Source organism: Thalassophryne amazonica, chromosome 14, assembly GCF_902500255.1.
Source record: "Thalassophryne amazonica chromosome 14, fThaAma1.1, whole genome shotgun sequence".
NCBI lineage: Eukaryota > Metazoa > Chordata > Actinopteri > Batrachoidiformes > Batrachoididae > Thalassophryne > Thalassophryne amazonica.
Genome location: NC_047116.1, coordinates 93,650,113 through 93,673,087, shown reverse-complemented (window position 1 = coordinate 93,673,087; position 22,975 = coordinate 93,650,113). Strand labels below are relative to the sequence as shown.

General features: G+C 40.8%; 1 protein-coding gene across 3 annotated transcripts in view; it reads right to left on the bottom strand.

The window, feature by feature from the left end:
• The window catches only part of LOC117524607 (alsin-like), a 60,028-nt gene that overhangs the window by 20,046 nt on the left and 17,007 nt on the right, over positions 1-22,975 (bottom strand). For 2 of the 3 annotated variants that reach the window (XM_034186420.1, XM_034186421.1), the window contains exons 12-27: positions 22,421-22,589; positions 20,865-20,961; positions 20,716-20,793; positions 17,987-18,220; positions 17,489-17,660; positions 15,479-15,674; positions 14,839-14,904; positions 14,537-14,696; positions 13,828-13,959; positions 13,398-13,526; positions 12,199-12,222; positions 5,111-5,181; positions 4,530-4,596; positions 1,069-1,247; positions 820-885; positions 118-216 (exon numbers count right to left, since the gene is read on the bottom strand). In XM_034186420.1, the coding sequence (XP_034042311.1) occupies positions 118-216; positions 820-885; positions 1,069-1,247; positions 4,530-4,596; positions 5,111-5,181; positions 12,199-12,222; positions 13,398-13,526; positions 13,828-13,959; positions 14,537-14,696; positions 14,839-14,904; positions 15,479-15,674; positions 17,489-17,660; positions 17,987-18,220; positions 20,716-20,793; positions 20,865-20,961; positions 22,421-22,589 (1,939 nt within the window). The remainder of the gene's footprint in view (positions 1-117; positions 217-819; positions 886-1,068; positions 1,248-4,529; positions 4,597-5,110; positions 5,182-12,198; positions 12,223-13,397; positions 13,527-13,827; positions 13,960-14,536; positions 14,697-14,838; positions 14,905-15,478; positions 15,675-17,488; positions 17,661-17,986; positions 18,221-20,715; positions 20,794-20,864; positions 20,962-22,420; positions 22,590-22,975) is intronic. The other variant, XM_034186422.1, reaches the window with a different exon arrangement.

Sequence of the window (22,975 nt, the reverse complement as noted above, 5' to 3'; positions counted from 1 at the left end):
TCAGAATGAACACGTCCTCAATACAAACAACAACCCGGTTTTCATTATTTATGGTCTTTGCACCGAGTATACGACCCAACAGCTGACTGGCAGCTCCGTCAAAAACAGTGTACTGACTTGTATTTTCCGAAACCATGGATCTTGCCTTCTCTCCAGTGTCCCATGTAGGTTTCTGTCTTATTGGAGACTTTGTTAGGCATCGTGCACTCTCCATACCTGAAAGAGGAAAAGAAACTGAACACACATTCAGAAACAACGGCTTTATTTTAGCAGAAAGTTAAATGGATGTTTTCATTATGGCTTTTAAAGATTTGATGTCAGCATGGTCGTATGAAAATTAAAGCTGGAAAAATGGATTGAAAACTGACCCCAAACCCTTCATAATGCAATCTGCAACCTCACCACTAGGTAACAGTAAATCCTACACACTGGAGCTTTAATGAAGGAAACTACAGTTACCACACAAATGACAATGGACTTTTGCACAAATATGCAAATTGGTTTAAGGGAGGCAAGTACAGTTTAGTATTACTCGGCTCTCTATGTCTGTGTCTGTAATAATTATCTTGCAATAAGCAACATTTAGGCAAGAAACGGCTCATTTTACACCTCTTGTGTAACTGAAGTCTAATTCTGGACTCTTGGTTGATCTTTGAGCTGCACTCTGTGTGACACACCTACAGTTAGTGGTTTCTGGGAGAAAGAAGGAGATTGAAGGAGGGGAGGTGTGGCAAGAAACAATTCATTTGTAATGACAGTAATGTGCACAGAACACACTTTAACCAGCTGTTCAGGACTAAGCCAGGTTAACGTACTGACCCATCCTCCAAGCCATTCTTAAAATTCCCACTGTAGCTACGTCCATCCGGCCACTTCATAGTTCCTCTGTAATGACAAATGCATTCAAATACAAGAAACGCATGCGTGCTAGATATGTATTTGGCACATATCGGTGTATCATGTGCTACACCAAGCAACACGGTGCAGTAATTACTCAGTCCTGCATGTGCAAAACACTGTTTCAGAGTTGGACATTTGAAAGACATGCATATAGACACATGATCTAACCTGCCATTAACTTGTCCGGCAAGCCAGCCCCCAGTGTACTGGGCACCTTTGAATCGTCCCTCTCCGGTGAACGTATAGGCGGCTGTGCGTGACAGCGCCGTTAGTCCCGGTGATGACCCCTGACCTCCTCCGCCCAACACTTGGTCAACTGCCTGGTTCAGAGAATGCAGCCACTTGTTCTAAACAGTCAGAAAAAGAGAAAGAGAGAAAAATATTGTGATCTACAAAAGAGTGGTCCTGCAGAAAAAGTCTGGGAACCACTGAGCTACAGAAATACTCCTATTTGATGGCTTCAGCTGTCATCCAAAACAAACTAGGGATCTGTGAACATGCTCAGAAAGAGATTCCACCTGTTCTGCTGCACTATGTAGTTGTTTCCAGGCGTTATACAGAGTTTTTTTTCATGGAAAAAGAAGCCGAGGGACGCGCCACGGAGCCGTTCATTACGCGGGACAAAACCACCTCGGTGTTGGTCTCACAGGACGGCTTAAAGGTGGATTTCAGATGGATTCCGGTTGCTTTCCAGTCGTGTGAATATCCGATTGTGATTGTGCATGAGCTGGACATGCCAGAACATGTCCTGTGAGGCTTCATCACGGCGTTTCTTTTCGCCATGCAGCTCCGCCGCGACGCGCGGAATTCCTCCGCCTTCGTTCCTCTTTCCATGACAAAAACTCCTGTAACAGTGAAATGTGCCGTTCATTTCTAAACTGGACGCTGTCGGTATGTCCTCTGACTAGCACAGGAATTGTGAAAAGACGTGGACATCAGCACTTTTTTGGCACATTAAGACAGACGTGCGGAGGAGTTCGGCGCATCGTGGTGCAGCCGCTCAGCGCAAAGAAACGCCGTGATGAAGCCTCACAGGACATGTTGGGGCTTGTCCGGGGGGGGGGCTGTGCGGGGTGTCAGCCTGTCCATCGGCGCTGGGAGCGCGCTGCGCTCTCAGCAGTTGTGGGCCGTCCTTAAAGGGGCAGTAACACTCCTTAATCTGTTTAATCCCCATAAATTCGTCCTTGAAAGCCATATTAATTTTCTGAACGGTGTCCACCTGGAGGTCTCTTACAGTTTCTGGGAAAAAATTGATGCAGCAAAGATCCAAATCGTTCAGACATTTATTCGCAATAAAAAATAGACGAGAGGGGTGGACCACACCTCACTCAAAGCCTGCTCACAGGCGAATGAAGCAACCGACAGGCGTGAAAAAACTCACGCATGCGCACGAAGGTTCAAGCTTGGCTGACGCAATCACACGTGATTCAAATCCATATGGTTTTTGAAAAAAATAAGGTTGGTTACTTTTCTAACAGACCTTGTATACCAGTGGTAGGACATCTTTGAAAATATGGGAGCAATTAGCAAAAATTTAAATCACCACCAAAACTGGAAAGCTGTCCGACTGAGGTAAATTTTTGGTATTTATATTTATTTATTTATTAAATCAGATAGCTTGACAATTCTTTTTTTTCCAGAATATTCTGAGAGGGGGTGTGTTGGATTTTATTCTGAAAGTGTTCCTGTTGACATCCTGTGTGGATGGGGTCAGCAAACCAGGTTCATTTTGGGTAGCGCACCGGAGTGCAATTACCTTTTCTACAACCCCTGGCAATAATTATGGAATCACCGGCCTCAGAGGATGTTCATTCAGTTGTTTAATTTTGTAGAAAAAAAGCAGATCACAGACATGACACAAAACTAAAGTCATTTCAAATGGCAACTTTCTGGCTTTAAGAAACACTATAAGAAACCAAGAAAAAAAGATTGTGGCAGTCAGTAACGGTTACTTTTTTAGACCAAGCAGAGGAAAAAAATATGGACTCACTCAATTCTGAGGAATAAATTATGGAATCACCCTGTATATTTTCATCCCCAAAACTAAAACCTGCATCAAATCAGATCTGCTCATTAGTCTGCATCTAAAAAGGAGTGATCACACCTTGGAGAGCTGTTGCACCAAGTGGACTGACATGAACCATGGCTCCAACATGAGAGATGTCAATTGAAACAAAGGAGAGGATTATCAAACTCTTAAAAGAGGGTAAATCATCACGCAATGTTGCAAAAGATGTTGGTTGTTCACAGTCAGCTGTGTGTAAACTCTGGACCAAATACAAACAACATGGGAAGGTTGTTAAAGGCAAACATACTGGTAGACCCAGGAAGACATCAAAGCGTCAAGACAGAAAACTTAAAGCAATATGTGTCAAAAATCGAAAAAGCACAACAAAACAAATGAGGAACGAATGGGAGGAAACTGGAGTCAACGTCTGTGACCGAACTGTAAGAAACCACCTAAAGGAAATGGGATTTACATACAGAAAAGCTAAACAAAAGCCATCATTAACACCTAAACAGAAAAAACAAGGTTACAATGGGCTAAGGAAAAGCAATTGTGGACTGTGGATGACTGGATGAAAGTCATATTCAGTGATGAATCTGGAATCTGCATTGGGCAAGGTGATGATGCTGGAACTTTTGTTTGGTGCCGTTCCAATGAGATTTATAAAGATGACTGCCTGAAGAGAACATGTAAATTTCCACAGTCATTGATGATATGGGGCTGCATGTCAGGTAAAGGCACTGGGGAGGTGGCTGTCATTACATCATCAATAAATGCACAAGTTTACGTTGATATTTTGGACACTTTTCTTATCCCATATATTGAAAGGATGTTTGGGGATGATGAAATCATTTTTCAAGATGATAATGCATCTTGCCATAGAGCAAAAACTGTGAAAACATTCCTTGCAAAAAGACACATAGGGTCAATGTCATGGCCTGCAAATAGTCTGGATCTTAATCCAATTAAAAATCTTTGGTGGAAGTTGAAGAAAATGGTCCATGACAAGGCTCCAACCTGCAAAGCTGATCTGGCAACAGCAATCAGAGAAAGTTGGAGCCAGATTGATGAAGAGTACTGTTTGTCACTCATTAAGTCCATGCCTCAGAGACTGCAAGCTGTTATAAAAGCCAGAGGTGGTGCAACAAAATACTAGTGATGTGTTGGAGCGTTCGTTTGTTTTTCATGATTCCATAATTTTTTCCTCAGAATTGAGTGATTCCATATTTTTTTCCCTCTGCTTGGTCTAAAAAGGTAACCGTTACTGACTGCCACAATTTTTTTTCTTGATTTCTTATAGTGTTTCTTAAAGCTAGAAAGTTGCCATTTGAAATGACTTTAGTTTTGTGTCATGTCTGTGATCTGCTTTTTTTCTACAAAATTAAACAACTGAATGAACATCCTCCGAGGCCGGTGATTCCATAATTTTTACCAGGGGTTGTAATAAAAGGCCAAACCACTCAAGGAAGAGTGTCGCATGCAGGCCAAAGGTAAGTATAAACTGTGTGTCTACGTTTTTTTGCTTGCATTAAAAAGACTGAATCCACTTCATACAAAATCCCATGAATGAGGCCCAAGATGCATGTCATGAAACATCTCGTGTCAAAACAATAAAATGTACCTTCTCCTGCGGTGTTGATGCCACCAGGGTGAAACTCTCCTCTGGACAAGTAATTTTGATGGCATAGCTGAAAGTACAAGGAACAGTTACAATTATTATCGGCACAAAGATTTTATTAACTAATTTTGCAAAGTCTGCACTTTATTTGGCTTTAGATGGATGCCTCCATAATGCAAAAATCAAGAAAAGTAAAATGACTGCTAGAAAATGACTTTCAGAGTAAGAAAATACAGAACTGAAATTGCTGAGGGACATCACAGAAAATTTCTTTAAAAAATCTTGGAAAATTTCCATTTCCATGAAAAGATCATGACAAGGGTTTCAGTGTGTTTTAATGACTATATTACTCCCGTCATCAGTGCTGTACTCCTAATGAGTAATTTATGATTTACAATATAAAACTGTAGTTTAATTCAATTCGTGAATCAGATTTATTCTCAGTTGCATCTCTACTCTGAATCCAAGTTGACAAGATTTGGCTCATCTCATCCACATTTATACCAGAATGTAAATACATTTAAAAATGTGAATTACAAACACTGTGAACATGAAGATTTTTGTGTAACTTTAACTAAACTCACAGTCCGCTGCTGTTTTCAGTGACGGGTTTCACCCACAGACAGGGAAGTGGATAAACGTGATGTGTGGAGAACTTGAGAGAGAGAGAGAGAGAGAAACATGTTATTTCACTTTCACATTTTTCTTCCAGTTACTGACATCTTCTTCACATTCCCAAACATCAGTTTACCAGAGATTATGAAATAAATATTTTCAGAAAAGTGCCTCATTTTATCAAATTTCGCCTTCTTAAAGTAGGTGGTGTGTGAGAGAGATGAGTGACATTCGGCATCTGGACCTGACTTTCTGTAGGGTGACAAAATGGAGAAGTGGAAAAAAGCCATTTACTGGAAGTACAGTACATCTGGAAAGTATTCACAGCTCCACATTTGTTATGTTACAGCCTTATTACAAAATTGAATAAATTCATTTTCCCCCTCAATTCTACTCACAATACCCCATAATGACAACATGAAGTTTTGAAATTTTTGCAAATTTATTAAAACTAAAAAAAACCCTAAGAAACCATATGTACATAAGTATTCATAGCCTTTGCTCAATACTTTGTTGATGCACCTTTGGCAGCAGTTCCAGCCTCAAGTCTTCTTGAATATGATGTCACAAGCTTGGTGCACCTATCTTTGGACAGTTTGGTCCATTTTTCTTTGCAGCATCTCTCAAGCTCCATCAGGTTGGATGGGGAGTGTTGATGCACAGACATTTTCAGATCTCTCCAGAAATGTTCAATCAGATTCAGGTCTGGGCTCTGGCTGGGCCACTCAAGGACATTCACAGAGTTGTCCTGAAGCCACTCCTTTGAAATCTTGGCTGTGTGCTTAGGGTCATTGTCCTGCTGAAAGATGAACCATAATCCCAGTGTGAGGTTGAGGGCTCTGGAGCAGGTTTTCATCCAGGATGTCTCTCTACATTGCTGCATTCATCTTTCCCTCAATCCTGACTAGTCTCCCAGTTCCTGCTGCTGAAAAACAACCCCACAGCATGATGCTGCCACCACCATGCTTCACTGTAGGGATGGTGCCTGGTTTCCTCCAAACATGAGGCCAAAGAGTTCAATCTTTGTCTCATCAGACCAGAGAATTTTGTTTCTCATGGTCTGAGAGTCCTTCAGGTGCCTTTTGTCAAACTCCAGGTGGGCTGCCATGTGCCTTTTACTAAGGAGTGGCTTCAGTTTGGCCACTCTACCATACAGGCCTGATTGCTGGATTGCTGCAGAGATGGTTGTCCTTCAGGAAGATTCTTCTCTCTCCACAGAGGAATGTTGGAGCTCTGACAGAGTGACCATCAGGTTCTTGGTCACCTCCCTGACTAAGGCCCTTCTCCCCTGATTGCTCAGTTTAGACGGGCAGCCAGCTCAAGGAAGAGTCCTGGTGGAACTGAAGTTCTTCCATTTACAGATGATGAAGGCCACTGTGCTCGTTGGGACCTTCACCGCAGCAGAAATGTTTCTGTCCCCTTCCCCAGATTTGTGCCTCCAGACAATCCTGTCTCAGAGGTTTACAGACAATTCCTTTTACTTCATGCTAGGTTTATGTTCTGACTGTCAACTGTGGGACATTATATGTAGACAGGTGTGTGTCTTTCCAAATCATGTCTAATCAACTGAATTTACCCCAGCTGGACTCCAGTTAAGCTGCAGAAACATCTCAAGGATGATCAGCGGAAGCAGGATGCACCTGAGCTCAATTTTGAACTTCATGGCAACATGTAATTTCTTAGGGGAATTTTTTTTTGTGTGTCCTATGTCCTGCATGTGTTAAGACACCGTGGCATGCATACAGAGTTTCCTGTGTATTCCATGCAAATAAAGGTTCTTGGCCCCTTTGATGTTGTTCCTGTCGTGGCTCCTGCATGCCAGTCGGCAATGCTCATTTCCTGACAAACTGTATCCTTGCTATGCTAATAAGAAGCCGTCGCCACTTATGGTCACACGGTGCTCCCTGCCATACGTGTTAACGAGCTAAGACATGGTTCTCAAGACCAGGCAGCTAAGTGGCTCTACTCTACTCTTTTCTACTGTCCTATTTTACTCTTCCTTTTTAGATATACCTTTGTATACTGGCATAGTTCCACCTTAGAAATGGAATATAATATATAAGATATACCTTACTGAATTTTCATGCATACTGGTGACTTCCCATCAGTGCCCCTGCGGGATGTGCAAATCGATATCTGCCGATAGGAGCCCTGCATGGATGCTGTTATGCAATTAACTGTTCTCTGTTCAGCGCATATAAAGCTGTTTCCTGTAATAGCCAATGTGCTCCCGCTGTACATACGATAAAGCTTTTCTCCACACTCCTGTGGTGTTTTTTCTCTGTCAGAACTCCTGTGATGTATCTGGCGGGGCTGAATTGTATGAATATTGTAACTTCTGTGAATAAAGAGACAACTACTACGACAATGAACATGTAGAATTAAAGAAAGGAATAAACAGCGTACACAGTTTCCTTCAAACATAAATTCTACACTGGTGATCCTGACACAATCACAAATTTTACACTGGAAACCCCCAACGTCTGTCTTTCAATGTTTTTCCAAGGACACTCTGGCATGATCATGATGGTGACCACGGAGTCTGATCCATCTTCTCGCGGCCCATGCATCAGCAACGGCCTCACTTCCCACCGAACGCCAGAATGGGGGGTGGATGGCCATACAGCAGCCATCCACCACTGTAAACTCTTGGCCTACCAGCCCCCAGATGGCAGCAGTGATGCTGACGGTCTCTTTGCCGTTCGACACAATCAGACACCTGAAGTGGGCACATGGCTTCCAGGAAGGCAGAACCACCGGCTCCAGCGCATCGCTGCACCAGCCCACCACCACATTGTGGGGTATTGTGTGTAGAATATTGAGGAAAAAAATTAATTTCACCCATTTTGGAATAAGGCTGTAACATCATAAAATGTAGAAAAAGTGAAGCGCTGTGAAAACTTTCTGGATGCACTTTACACGTGACCTGGACAGTTAAATGTGAAGCTGGAAAGCAAATTGTGGTTTTCAAGACTTCAGGTGTCATCTTATGAATTTCATGTTTGAAAGATTATCAATGAACGATGTGGTTTGCTAAGGTGGCTTTTAATTGTAATTAAATTAATAATCTTAAGCAGAATTTTTGATACTGGTTTGATATTGTGGAGAAACTCACTCCGGGACATCAGTCTGTTAGTGAGTCAAGCTTGTTGGAGGATCATTTTTTAAATAACAGAATTCTTGATATTATGAATCGGACACTTCAGTGCACTGGAGCTTGAATTATGCAGCGCTAATGGTCTATTAACGGTCTTTTTGATTTGGAACAGGAACTGAGAGATTTTATGAAGTAAGTGGTGGGTGCCAAGAGTACCACTTGTTCTCTTGATCCTCAGGGGGCCTGGCTTGTCAAGAATCTTTGGCACATTCTGGGACATTGTGTTTTCAAATGTGTCAAGTGTAGCACTCACCACAGGTGTGTTCTCTACTAGTTTGAAGATACTATAGATGGACCCTGTGATTATGGCAAATTATAGACCTGTTTCTAACCTGTTATTTTTAACAAATGTTCTAAAGAACTGCTTCAAACCAACTGCTGAGATATTATATGCCAGACAATAGTCTGAACTGTTGCAGTCAGCATTTGTCATGGAACATTCCACTGAAACTGCACTTGCAAGTGGTGAATCACCTATTACTTATTATTAATTCAAATTATGTGTTATTGTTACTAGATCTCAACACTGCATTTGATATGGTTGATCAGTTTTCTGTTTGACAGACTTGAAAATGTTAAAATTTTTTGTGTCTTGTAGGTGCGGTTGTTGCTCCTGGGGCTATTCTACAGAGCGCCGTTCCTTCCCGTTTAATTCTGAACAGCAAATCAGGGCGTGTTTTGAAGCATCATAGTATCTTCTTGATCCAACTTTGTCAATCCTGAACAAACAGTATACGCAGTAGTTAAATCCATCATCTGCACCAGATTTAAAATTGGGATCCAATTTTTGAACTGTCCAAAAATTTTACCCAGACTCTGGAAATCATTGACAGTAAGTGGTAACTTCAGGGTGCGGTTAATCTTAATGGCTTCAATCATGCTTGAACTTCTTTAAACGGGGTATTCATACGTGACTACAGCTTGAAACTTGTTTGATCGTGCACCATCGGGGTAAAACTCTGATGCCGAAGCATTTGCTGTGGTTTTTGATCATGTCCAGCACAGCTCCTTACTTTCGTTTTTGGGCGGGTTGTACTCTGCACTTATAAAACAGCCTATTAGGAGGCAAGCTGGATTAAGCAGTTTCATCCCGTTTCTGCACCTTTTTGGATCGTGGGCCATCGTAGTATAACGGTACCCTGTGGAATAGCCCTGTAAGATCCTTTAACTCTGTTCAGCTGTAATGAGCTGTCTTCAGTAATATGTCATAAGTGTTCTCTGCCATTAACCATGGGGTTCCTCAGGGGTTGTTCTTGGGTTGCTACTATTTTCTCTGTATTTACAAAGAAATGCAGAGAAAAGAATCTCTACGGAATGTGATGTTTGCTTATATGACACTGATCTGTAGTGAGATTAAGCATCAGATTTTAATGAGCCTGGAGAGGTGGAGGCACGTTCAGGAAAGAAAGGGAACGAAAGTCAGGAGGACCAAGACAATTATGTGCATGAATGAGAGGGAGCACAATGGAACGGTGATGTTACAAGGAGTAGAGGTTATGAAGGCAGATCAGTTTAAATGCTTTGGGTCAGTGTTCAAAGTAACGGAGAGCATTTACTGAGCAGGAGTGATTTATGATTGAAGGGTGTCAACAAGAGTGAAAGAAAAAGTTTGCAACAAAATATTGAATGACATGGAGGCTGTGGTGCTGATAAAAGAACAGGAAGGGGAGCTAGAGATGGCAATGCTCAAGATCCTGCAATTTTCCTTGTAAGAGATGCCTATAGACAGGATTAGAAAAGAACAAATCATTGGGAAAACACACGTATACACACGTGAGACAAAGTATGGGAGGCATGACTGAAATGGGTTGGGCACATACAGAGGAGGACCACATGATATATCAGGAGAAGGATGCTGATGATAGAGCCACCAGGCAGGCAGATTAAGGAGGATTAAGAAGAGGTTTATGTATGTGCTGAGGGGCGACATGCAGGTGGTTGGTGCTCGACAAGCAAATGCAGAGAACAGGGTGAGATGGAGACTGCTGATCTGCTGTGGCATCCCCTAATGTGACTAGTGGAAAGCAAAAGAAGATGAAGACTGGATTAAAGTAAGCAAAACTACAATTACAGCAGTAAACAATAACATGGTGCCTATTACCAAGACCAACGTTTGGCTGCTATTCCCTAAAGACCACCACACATTTTATATTCTGAGTGCCTGTGCTCCAGACAGCCATTGTGTCTATTTGTTTCAGGGTAGCATGAAGGTCCAACACTTGAGCCTTATGACAGTGTCCTCGATCAACAGTTCTGAAAGTGCCACTGGTCATAAGCACTATACTATAGTAAGGAATGATTGACCAAAACAGTCAGCTACTGTAATGCAAACAGGTCACAGTACACTGAAATGTTCAAAACACAGACTGCCTGAAAGGCAGAACACTGACCCACAGCACACTTTAAAAAACAAGAACAACAAAAAGCAGAGTATATGGTGTTTGTAGTCAATAAACTAAAACCTTGCAACTGCACGTTTCTATAAATTACCAAAGAAAGAACAGGTTTTTAAAATGCAGCATCAACCTTAGAGTAAAATTTTACTAAACATGAAGCCAAAAAGAGGGTTGATGAAAAATTGTTAGTAGAACACAACCCCACACCAAAGACTTACCAAATCCTGTGTGCAAAAGAGACAAAAGCACACACTGTTCCCAAAAAATAATGACGTCCATGTCTGCTAATCTAAAATCCAAAATCATTTTTCAATACAAATTATCATAGCATATTGATGACAAACAATCAGATATTTGGCAAAAAGAAGTAATACAGATTATTGCAGAATGCAAATGTAATTATTAATCGCAATTAACTACACAATAAGCCATATTATTATAGATATTTGTAATAAAAAAAAAATCATAAAGGAGCCGTTTGCTCATCATGCTTGTTACTACTAAATGTTGGTGTTTTCTGGACACGAGAACACTTAAATACACCGTGAATCACTGTTTGAAGGCGCTCATCTTGGTCACGCTGTCAGTCACATTCTCAAAATAAAATTAACTCTAAAATAATAAAAATAAGATTTCTTGTGTTTATCAGCAGATTGCAAACCAGCTTTAGCGCTACATAACGCCACCTATTGCTATCTGAGTGTGTAGAAAAGTGGCATTAATTATTCTAAGTCAATACAATACAATACAGAACGTGAAAGAATGAATGAAGAGAAGAAATGTACAATAAATATCTTAATGCTATTGGGAAAGAGCAGGTTTGATAGTTTTAGCACAGTCATACAGCACTTTTAAAAGCCTGAACACGAGCACTCTGAGTGCTGTAGTTTATTTATGGACTAAAACCACCAATTAAGGTGCAGATTCCAACAACATGCTTAACTTTATTTTATCTATTTATAATAAAGGCTTACACCTTGGTAAAAACCCTTCACCTGGGTGAACACGGGTACCTCTGCTAGCTATGTTAAATTTATCTTAATTATTTTCTGTCATGTAGTGACAAATCACGTGATTGCCTCAGTTTTGTGCAGCACACCACCCAGTTAGTAGCACGTGTGACGCTGTACTTAAAAAGCCACAAGATACAGTAGATCCCATCCACCGATTTCATCAAGAGAACAGATAAGACACACAGTCTCAAGACTTGTTGCAGTCGCATCAGTTCAGTGTCCAAAATACTTACCATCTCTGAAATGGTAAACCCTACTCAGTGTAGAACATGACAAATACAATTTGTACTTTAGGTGAATAATACCTTTAGTGTTACCACAAAGTATTTCTAGTAGTGCCATTTATCTGTTTGCTAACCTGCAAAGAGCGTAAAGCAGTGGAGGCCAGCCCAGCGCACCCATGCTACTGCAGTGAGGATGTTAGTAAGGCTGGAACTACTGCCTGGTTTGCCAGAGAACAGATCGCATGAACTGATATCTGAAATACTTACAAAGTTCTGAGAGGGAATGGTTCCCTGAGTAAAAAAAAAAAAAATCAAACAGACACAATGTACAAAGATAAACTTCATCTGTAAAGCACAGAACATGTCCAGAAATACAGCTGTACAAGAAGTCATTTAAGAATATTGTGCATAAACCCTGCTTATTCCAAAGATTTTACAAAGTCAAAAGCATCACAGCTCATGTGGAGGGCATTTTACACTCTCAGGTTAATTGAAGGCTTTAAAGTATAAACACACTGATACTGTGCTGAGTGAAGAATCTCACTGTCTGGCTTTGCAATTGTCCTGAATCAAAACTAAGATTCCAGCTTTTAATGCGTTCATGGACTCAGCCATCAGAAATGAACGTGTTGAAGCTGCAGAGACACTCACGTGTCTCAGTGGTGACATTCATGTCTCTGGGTCTGCAGCCTTTAAGATCAAGAGATGCCTGGGAAGAGTTGATGAAGCCATGAGGTCAATCATGTGGACAGAGGTGTTTGGTGATGCAGATCATATATTTGCAGGATAAGGAGGGTCCAAGTCTTTTGGGTTCTGATGTTACCTGCCTTGCTGTATGGTCGTGAGGCTTGGACGCCAACCGGTGACTAAAGTTGATGACTGGATGTCTTTGGTATCAGGTCTCTTTGGAGGATCGTTGGATACTGCTGGAATGGCGTTGTCTAAATGAGCGGTTACTTAGGCAGACTAGGATGAGGAGTATCACCTGCATTGTGAGGGAGTGTCAGCTTCAACATTTTGTCCACGGGGCGCATTTCTCTACACATGATACAGCATACAGGTGCCTAAGTGTTGAGGACCCCAGTGGCTGGAGAAGGCCAAGGGGACGCCCATGTTTCACCTGGCTGTGGCGGATTGATGGCTACTTTAGGGATGTAGGGATAGATCGGTTGATAGATTGGATTGATGGCTACTTTAGGGATGTAGAGATAGAGCGGCAGGGTGGTTCCATGGTGTCATGGATGCTTTGACGTGCAGCACCAGCGCATGCTCCCAGACTTGAAGTGCACACTCCTTCTCTCGACTGTCCTACACTGTGAGGCAGAGTCAATTCATCACTTATATGCTGCTGATTAACAGAGTTTATTTTCTGAGGTTTTCCGTGGCCCTGGAGGACAACACTGCAACGGTCCTCCCAAACACGTGATTTGTGGTGAGAGTGTGTGTGTGTGTGTGTGTGTGTGTACCTGCGTGTGCACCAGTGAGTCATTGAACAATATGAACCAATGGTTGGAAAACCGGCCAGCATTCTGCAGAGTCAGAGATCTGTTGCTGCTTTCACAAACCACTCGACGCTCTGGGAGGCGCAAGAGCTCCTGATACACAAATACATAATAATAATAATAAGAGCAGAATTTAAAATTTAAAGTGCAGTAGAACAGAGCCCATAACAGCAGTTTTTGGTCCTGGCCCTTTGGGTCGGTTGTTCAGCACGTTATCCATCTGTCTCCACTCTACTCAACAGTTAATTTTGTTACTTGAACTGGGTGTGATGGCTGTCACCAACACTTAACCAAACCCTCGTCAGTAGAACAAGGGGCAGTGGGTAACATGCTGGACAGGGATCCCTCAGATCCAGCTTTGAGGGCCACTGGATTATGTAACAAGAGAACTTACAGCATGTTTTCCAGAGTGGGTCTTCCAGAAGATTAATGTGGTTTCAGCTTCCTTCTTTTTTCTCAACAGGGACAAAGACAATGACTCATAATGACAGTACCCATGATAGAGGAACTGGTAATCTGCGGTTAGCTGAAGGACAGTGAGAGAAGTGGAGACGTAATGAATAAATGAGCCAGGTTACGTTCACTCTGTGTATCAAAGTGTTATTGTCCAATATTTAATTTTCAACTGCATGACCAGGTTCTCACCAGGATTTTTCACAGCATAGGGGGGAATTTAGCAGGGGCATTTAGCGGGGCGATGAGCATTGCAGGTGTGAGTATTGTAGGAGGGTCCAGGGGAACCCCCCCCGCGGAAAACTTTGCAATTTATAACTCATTGAATCACTATTTCGTGCATTTTGAGAGCCACTTTGTGTTGCTAACTGGGATGTTAAGAATGTGCGACACACCCTTTAAAAAAGGGGGGGGGGAATGGAAAAGCAGCCCCTATGCTGGTTAAATCACAACACAGGGCCCCTATGCTCAGCTGCGCTGGCGAGAACCCTGCATGCCAATATTGTCCATATGAAGGTGCATTTTTTAATACACAGACAAATCTATCATTTGGCATCAAGTTACTTGATCTGAGAACCGAACAACACAGACATTTTATATTAAGAGTGATAAAATTTAAGATGAGAGAGACAACAGGGTTTTCTTCTCACCACATCATAGCAAACCGCCAGCTTGAGCAGGACTCGGCTGTACTGGTGTAGCTGCTGCAGGGGCCAGTAGAACAACGAAACCAGATCATCACCGCCGCCGCCACGCTGCTCTGATGCACACAGCTGAGCTAACCAGGTCTGCTGTGCACCCAAAACCTCACTGGACATACAGGCAGAAAGATGAACTCATATGATAGCGTCTTTATCGAAATCAATGCCCCTTTTCTCTGGAATTTATCGATATTTCATCCCCACGCTCCGAGGCAGTTTGTCAGAAGGGTTTGGGTAACAAAGGGACTTACTCTGAAACCTTTTGGAGAGACTGAAATCCACCCATCACCTCAAAGTTACCCACTGAAGAACAATACCTGAAGAAACAGGAGGAAAAAAGGAATAATATCACAGCAATTGCATTATAGCACCTGTTTAAAGTACACGTCACACCGTTTAATCAACCGAGTGGCAGCAAGAACCTGGTCCACAGTGCAGAAACATTTTATCCTTTGCCTAAATTTAAAGGTTTTTTTATGTTTTATTTCATAATCACAATTATCACAGCTACAGAATGCACTGAAGAAGTGCTGTGTGCAAGATGATTTCTCAAAAAAAAACAAAAAAAAAAAACGTGTTTCTCTAAAATGTCAAGTTATTAAATTATAGGAAAGTAGATTCAAAGAAAAAAAAAAAGAGAAAAAACAAAGCAGACTTGAAAATTAGCATCAAATCAGATTTTACAAATTTGGACAGTAACAGGAAGAAATTCACAAAAAAATGTTTGTTGTTTGTTAGTTTAATTCCAAAACACATAATATAACATTCAAATATAAAATATACATAATGCATATTTGTGATAACATGAGAATGTCTGTACTGTGTGTGAGTTTTTGTACTATACAGGGTGTGTGTGTGTGTGTGTGCGCGCTGAGAAAGTGGGAACTTTACTCTTTATAAACATCCAGGAAGTGTTCCGTGTGGGTCACCAGAGGAAGGGATGTGACATCACAGCCCTGGATATTATGCAGGAAGTTGCTGAGCGATGTGGAATGTTGACCAATCAGAACAGTCATGCGACCAAAACTCTCACAGAGATTGGAGAACAGATGACAGCACGGCTCACCGAATGATGGACTCACACTCTCTGTGGAACAAACCCCACAAACGCAATTAATTCCTTCAGCAGTGCTGCCACCATCCTAACAAAGACCAGTGATCCTGTTATTCCAATACTTCACTGAACACTAAAAATCACTGCTGACAAATGCTTTTGTTTACTGTATTTTCAGGCGTATAAATCACACTGAGTTGCGTAAGTTGCATTTTTTCCTGTATGTGAATCTCACACTGTTTCCCTGGAGGCAAGTCAGAAAGGAACTCAGTAGTACATGTGCATACCATACATAGCATGTGCTGTTACTTACAGTAACAAAAAGACTTTTAAATTCCAAAAATAAGCAAGATAGACAAAAAAAAATTGGACAACATATTTATGTTATATGACATAATTTGAATAAAAGGAACTGTCAGTTGTACACTGAAGGAGACATGAACAGTGGATTTTTTTTTTTTTTTTTTTACTAAGCCCTCAGCCTGTGTTGTTTACCAAAAGGACTTTTAATTTCCATAAAATAAGTAGGATGGATAAATACATGTACATGGGATACTATACTGGATGCTATTTGATGCAGATGGACTGCTTTTTAGTTCAATTAAGGACTGTTTTTTTTTTTTTGTTGGTCTTCTGTTTTTTCTGTTTATGTTTTCCTTTTCTTCTGTTTAAGAAATTCATGTAAAATTTGTAAAACCTTGTAACTGTTAGAATGTCCTAAGCAATGGGTCACCCCTTTGAGTCTGGTTTGCTTGAGGTTTCTTCATCATTATCACCAGAGAGAATTTTTCTTACCACTGTGGCCTGTGTGTTTGCTCAGGGGGGTTGGTAAGGTCAGACCTTACTCGTGTGAAGCACCTTGAGGGAGCATCGTTGTGATTTGACTCTATATAAATAAAATAAATTGAACTGAACATGGACTGGTGTTTATTTTACTAAGTGCATTGGTTCCTGGGAAAGTTCTATAAAAGTACTTATTGTCTCTATTAATAACAATGAATTTGTGATTTTTTTTTTTTTTTTAAATATAAGCTGTACTGGAGTATAAGTCGCAGAAGCCCTCAAACTTGGAAATAAATAAATAAATACAAAAACAATTAAAAAAGAAACAGCAACTTACATTCTGGATATTTAATTTGGCTTTCACATTCTCAAAATAGCTTCAGTGTGTTTAGATGAAAATAAACACTTAAATTAGACTGCATTGTGCTTGTAAACTAATTACAACCTTCATTTCTGTTACATGATTTAAATATGAACATTGACTATAACAATATTCTAGAAACATAAGACATTTTCTAGAAACATAGGAAAATTATGTTATTTGGACACATTTTAATCATGTTCCCATAAGAGTTCCCATGGGATTAAAAAAAAAAAAAAAAAGCTTTTCAACCTACCATCCCTGGTTCTCAAGACCAGGCACCTAAGTGGCTTTACTCTACTCTGTTCTACTCTTCTTTTTTTAGATATACCTTAGTATACACTAGTAGAGTTCCACCTTAGAATTGGAACGTATTATAGAAGACATACCTTACTGAATTTTCATGTCCACTGATGTCCATATTTAAATCATATTTTCTTTTTTCTGGGTACATGAATATTCTATAAAAAAAAGAAAAAACTAAAAGACCAGAGACTTTACATTCTTCAATCAAACCCTCAGAAGTATGTCCTTAATCATCAGTGTCTTTGGGCATTAAGGTCCAAAAACACTGAAAACATGAGCAATGTGAAAAGAAATTGAAACAATTCTAATAAGACATTTTACAGTAACAAGTGCAGCACAGAAGAGGCCAGTTACCAGTAAGGTGGCAGAGCAGGAGGTGACCTAACAACCATCTCACCTCTGCTGCTTAGTGGAGTGAGAAGGAGTTTCTTGGTGCTGCTCAACCAGCAGTAGAAGAGTCTTTCTCTGGAAGCCAGCTCGTGGATCGCCGAGATAAAACCCTGAACGTTCTGGTCTGCCAGCACTGCACAGGTTTCACCGCCACTGCACACGCTGCTAATATATCCCATCTACACAACATAAAGAAAGACCAACACCAACAAGTGATTTCACAGGAAAAAATGGGCGCTCAGACACTCTGGGGTTCGCTTCAGTATAACTATATAACCATTTTTAAAACTGATGGACATCCTAAAAACAAAAGTCATGATAAACATACAGTTAATCCAGAGGAATTTAACTGTGGTTTACACAACGACGTGCCAAACACTGGCAGCCATGTTTACCCCCAATGCCTTCTGGTTACCAGTTAGGAGTGGATTTGTGGAAATGATGTAAGGTAAAAGTAAAAGTTCTGTCAGTGTCTCACAGTCAGCTGTGGTGAGGACGTACTAACCTCCATGCAAACGGGGAGCAGCATGGCTCTGACTGTATAACTCTCTGTCCTTTTGGGTGACCTCTGACATGACTTTTGACCTTGGCGTGAGCTCTCACTCTGTCTCATCCCTGGTCGTGGCACCTGTTGCCGACCACAGTAGAACAGGATTGGCTGGACACAGTCTCCATCAGCCAAGAGGAGGGAGTGGCTCTGGCCAGCTGAGATGTCCCAAACCCGAACTCCCTCAGACAGCTACAAACCCGGCAGACACATGAATCAACAGACAGCAGATTGACAAAGCTAACTTCTGTGCACAATGTTTAGTGAAAAATTACTTCAGAGGTGTTATCTGGTTACAAAAGCAGTGTTTTTAGATTTAGAAGTGTTTAATTCTTGCTAATTTTTACAAAAAATGCCAAACATATTAGGTTTATCCAGAAATGCAGCTGTTTCAGAGCGTATTCTGCCATCTTGGATTATTTTGTATGAGCGAGCATCCGGCTGACGTCACCGTTTTGGCCCTGTCTAGCTGGCGGCGTGGCAACCCTCATCTCTTGTCAGTGCAAAATGCCCAGAATGGTAGAAAATATTGGCAGCTGCCAGTGCTGCCCCTCAGCCTCCCTGGCAGTGAAATCCCTGGCATTTAAAAAAATTAAAACTTCAATTTTTAAATTTGACCTGTGACCTTGTCCTCAATAAAAATCAACTGCAGCTCTTCACTTTGTCACTGTTGCTTGCTGTCACTTGGAGCTAATGAGGAAGTGGACACATGCAGATCCAAACGTGCTCAGTAAGTCAGTAAGTCCACTGGTGCATATCTCCAGATACGGTCGTGTGAAGTACAACCCCTGGCAAACATTATGGAATCACCGGCCTCAGAGGATGTTCATTCAGTTGTTTAATTTTGTAGAAAAAAAAGCAGATCACAGACATGACACAAAACTAAAGTAATTTCAAATGGCAACTTTCTGGCTTTAAGAAACAGTATAAGAAATCAAGAAAAAAAGATTGTGGCAGTCAGTAACGGTTACTTTTTTAGACCAAGCAGAGGAAAAAATTATGGAATCACTCAATTCTGAGGAAAAAATTATGGAATCACCCTGTAAATTTTCATCCCTAAAACTAACACCTGCATCATATCAGATCTGCTCGTTAGTCTGCATCTAAAAAGGAGTGAACACACCTTGGAGAGCTGTTGCACCAAGTGGACTGGCAAGAATCATGGCTCCAACACGAGAGATGTCAATTGTAACAAAGGAGAGGATTATCAAACTTAAAAGAGAGTAAATCATCACGCAATGTTGCAAAAGATGTTGGTTGTTCACAGTCAGCTGTGTCTAAACTCTGGACCAAATACAAACAACATGGGAAGATTGTTAAAGGCAAACATACTGGTAGACCAAGGAAGACATCAAAGCGTCAAGACAGAAAACTTAAAGCAACATGTCTCAAAAATCGAAAAATGTACAAAACAAATGAGGAACGAATGGGAGGAAACTGGAGTCAACGTCTGTGACCGAACTGTAAGAAACCGCCTAAAGGAAATGGGATTTACATACAGAAAAGCTAAACAAAAGCCATCATTAACACCTAAACAGAAAAAAACAAGGTTACAATGGGCTAAGGAAAAGCAATTGTGGACTGTGGATGACTGGATGAAAGTCATATTCAGTGATGAATCTCGAATCTGCATTGGGCAAGGTGATTATGCTGGAACTTTTGTTTGGTGCCTTTCCAATGAGATTTATAAAGATGACTGCCTGAAGAGAACATGTAAATTTCCACAGTCATTGATGATATGGGGCTGCATGTCAGGTAAAGGCACTGGGGAGATGGCTGTCATTACATCATCAATAAATGCACAAGTTTATGTTGATATTTTGGATAATTGAAAGGATGTTTGGGGATGATGAAATAATTTTTCAAGATGATAATGCATCTTGCCATAGAGCAAAAACTGCAAAAACATTCCTTGCAAAAAGACACATAGGGTCAATGTCAATGAGCAGATCTGATTTGATGCAGGTGTTAATTTGGGGGATGAAAATTTACAGGGTGATTCCATAATTTTTTCCTCAGAATTGAGTGATTCCATATTTTTTTCCTCTGCTTGGTCTAAAAAAGTAACCGTTACTGACTGCCACAATCTTTTTTTCTTGATTTCTTATACTGTTTCTTAAAGCCAGAAAGTTGCCATTTGAAATGACTTTAGTTTTGTGTCATGTCTGTGATCTGCTTTTTTTCTACAAAATTAAACAACTGAATGAACATCCTCTGAGGCCGGTGATTCCATAATTTTTGCCAGGGGTTGTAGATGACAAACACAGGTTACTTCTGCAGCCAGTACCTAAATAGGTAGTGTGACCAGGAACCAAACTTAGGTCTACATGCTGGCTGTCCGACTCCTTATCAGACTGATCTACCTTCAGTTATCCTCGGCTTCGCTGGAGGAGGTTGTTTTCACCCCTCTCTGTTTGTCAACAGCCTGAAGCTCACACGTTTTCATATACTGTTATGAAATTTTTATTGAAGATTCATATCCTGATAGGCAAGAACTGATTCAACTTTCAATCCATTTTGGTTCCACAGGTAGGCCCTTAAATAAAGCGAAAGGTTCCCCAATTAACCTACAACTGTCCAGAAGCTGGTCTAACTTTAAAAGTGAAATTTTGACAAAATTGATAGGATTGGTTTTCAATCATGTGCACTTTTGATTTACTAAATTGTGAACTGAGATATCTCAGTACCTGAAGGGGCTGTGGTACAGTAACAGGACTGTTGACATGGCCGAGCTGTCCACACACATTGCTTCCCCATGAATACACCTACAAGAAACCACTGCAGTTAGTATGTGCATCTACATATGTAGTAGTGTTCTTGCAGTGAAGAGTCTTACCTGACATTTGGCACTGAGGGCCAAAGAATGATGTGAACCTGCAGTGATTTTGATCACTTTCTCACCTTTCAAACACTTAATACACAGAGGCTGGAGTCTGGAGAGGGAAGAAGAAACGTGGGACAAAAACATGCCTGAATTTGTCATTTGTGGGTGATTCTTTAACTACGGGCACTATTGGCCTTGTAAATGTAATTTCCACCACACCATTGCCTTACAATATAAAGCGCCTTGGGGCAACTGTTTGTTGTGATTTGGCGCTATATACATGTGCTCTGATGTCACTGTTTATCTCCATAGAAACTACCCAAACAATCTTTCATACAAACTGTTTAAAGGGACATTACAGTGTTGTGATGGAAATTACGGCAATAGTGTGGGACAACATTTTGTTTAAAAAAATCACAACAGTTGTATGACACCGAATACCCCAATCATGTTTTGATTATTTTATTCAGAGATATTTTAAAACATTAGAAAAAACATTTCTTTACCATTCATTTTTATCATTGAAGATCAAAAGTCTGGGTGTGGGACAAGCACAAAATGGCAATATTTGCATATAATGATGCTGAAAAAAGGTGAAAAAGTCATCAGACTACTAGAACAAATTTCTTAAAACACTTTCATTGTAAAGATAACTATAAAAGTGTGAAATTTCCCCTTTTTTCTGTTTTTCATACAATATGATCAAAGGACATAATGCCCGTAGTCTAAGAATCACCCTTAAATTTGTTGCTGGCTTTAGGAGGATGAAAGGTGGAAGTAACAAAATTGCAGTCAACATTATATGATGTATCAAATAAAAACAAAAGTCCAATTATTCAAGCACATCTTCCTGTGGTGTGTTATTATTCTGCCAAGTTTTACCTACTTACTTCGTAAATCTACAAACTAGGTTAGACGTTCCCACATCTTTTCCCTGCATGGGGTAGGATAACACACACACACACACACACACACACACACACACACACACACACACACACACACACACACACACACACACACACACAAAAATCTTCCTCTCTCAAAACAAAAAAAAAAAACGTAGTTCTAATGACATGCTTTGTTCTGCAGTTAATTGGCTTAATGGATTATCCAAGAGGTGTGTGTGTGCTTCTGTTTTTCCATTGAGTGAGGTGGCACAGAAAGGACACAGATACATGGAGGCATAAACATACACACAACCACACACGTAAGGTCATTTATTGCGTAGATAAAAAAAATTAAAAAAACCCACCTGCAATTCCTCACATTCAAAAAGCTGAAATCTATGAATGTTTGGTATTATTTGATTCTATTCTTATTCTCATTATTATATGTAATAACTAAATATCTTATTTTATGTTTTTTGATGGTGGACGGAAAGCGGAGGACCAAGAGGAAACACACATAGACACAGAGAGAACATGGAAACCCTACAGAATCAAACCTCAGACCTTCCTGATGTGATGCTAACTGTTATTTCACCATGCCGCCTGATATAAATTCACTCATCAAATTAATCATGTTTCTGCATGGGGGATATGTTGTGGGTGTCTGCGAGTCCAGACCTGGCAAGCTGATCTCCGTGGCCCAGCTGTCCCTCGGACCCGCGGCCCCAGCTCCACACCTCTGTGTCCAGAGACGGCAGCCCGCCTGCAGCCTGCTCTGATGACCCACTCGACGCCCGACCAACAGAAGACGACCTGCAGTTACGCAGACGCCTCTGCTGTGGAGAACCTGTAGCAGAAACACATAACAGAAAAATCTGGGTAACTAGTACAAATAACACGAGCATCTGTCTGAAGGGCAAAGGTGTCAAAATAATCAGTGACAGAAATGGAAGGTAACGTTTCCTGTACTGTAAGAGAACAAATGGAGAGTTTTAAAAAATGAATTAGAGCAACCTGTTCGTATTGCAGCTGGTTGATGTGTTGACTGTATAAACGTTACAACATCCAAAAGTTTAGACCAAGCCAAATAGGATCTGTAGATTAGCCATAAAGCTATTTGCACACAGAGATCCAGTCCTAAAGTGACTTGATGTTAACAAGGCCTGAGTAAATGGGTCAGAATCCAAATGATGGAGAACTCATGCACACACTGACATTTGTGCAAACAGCTAG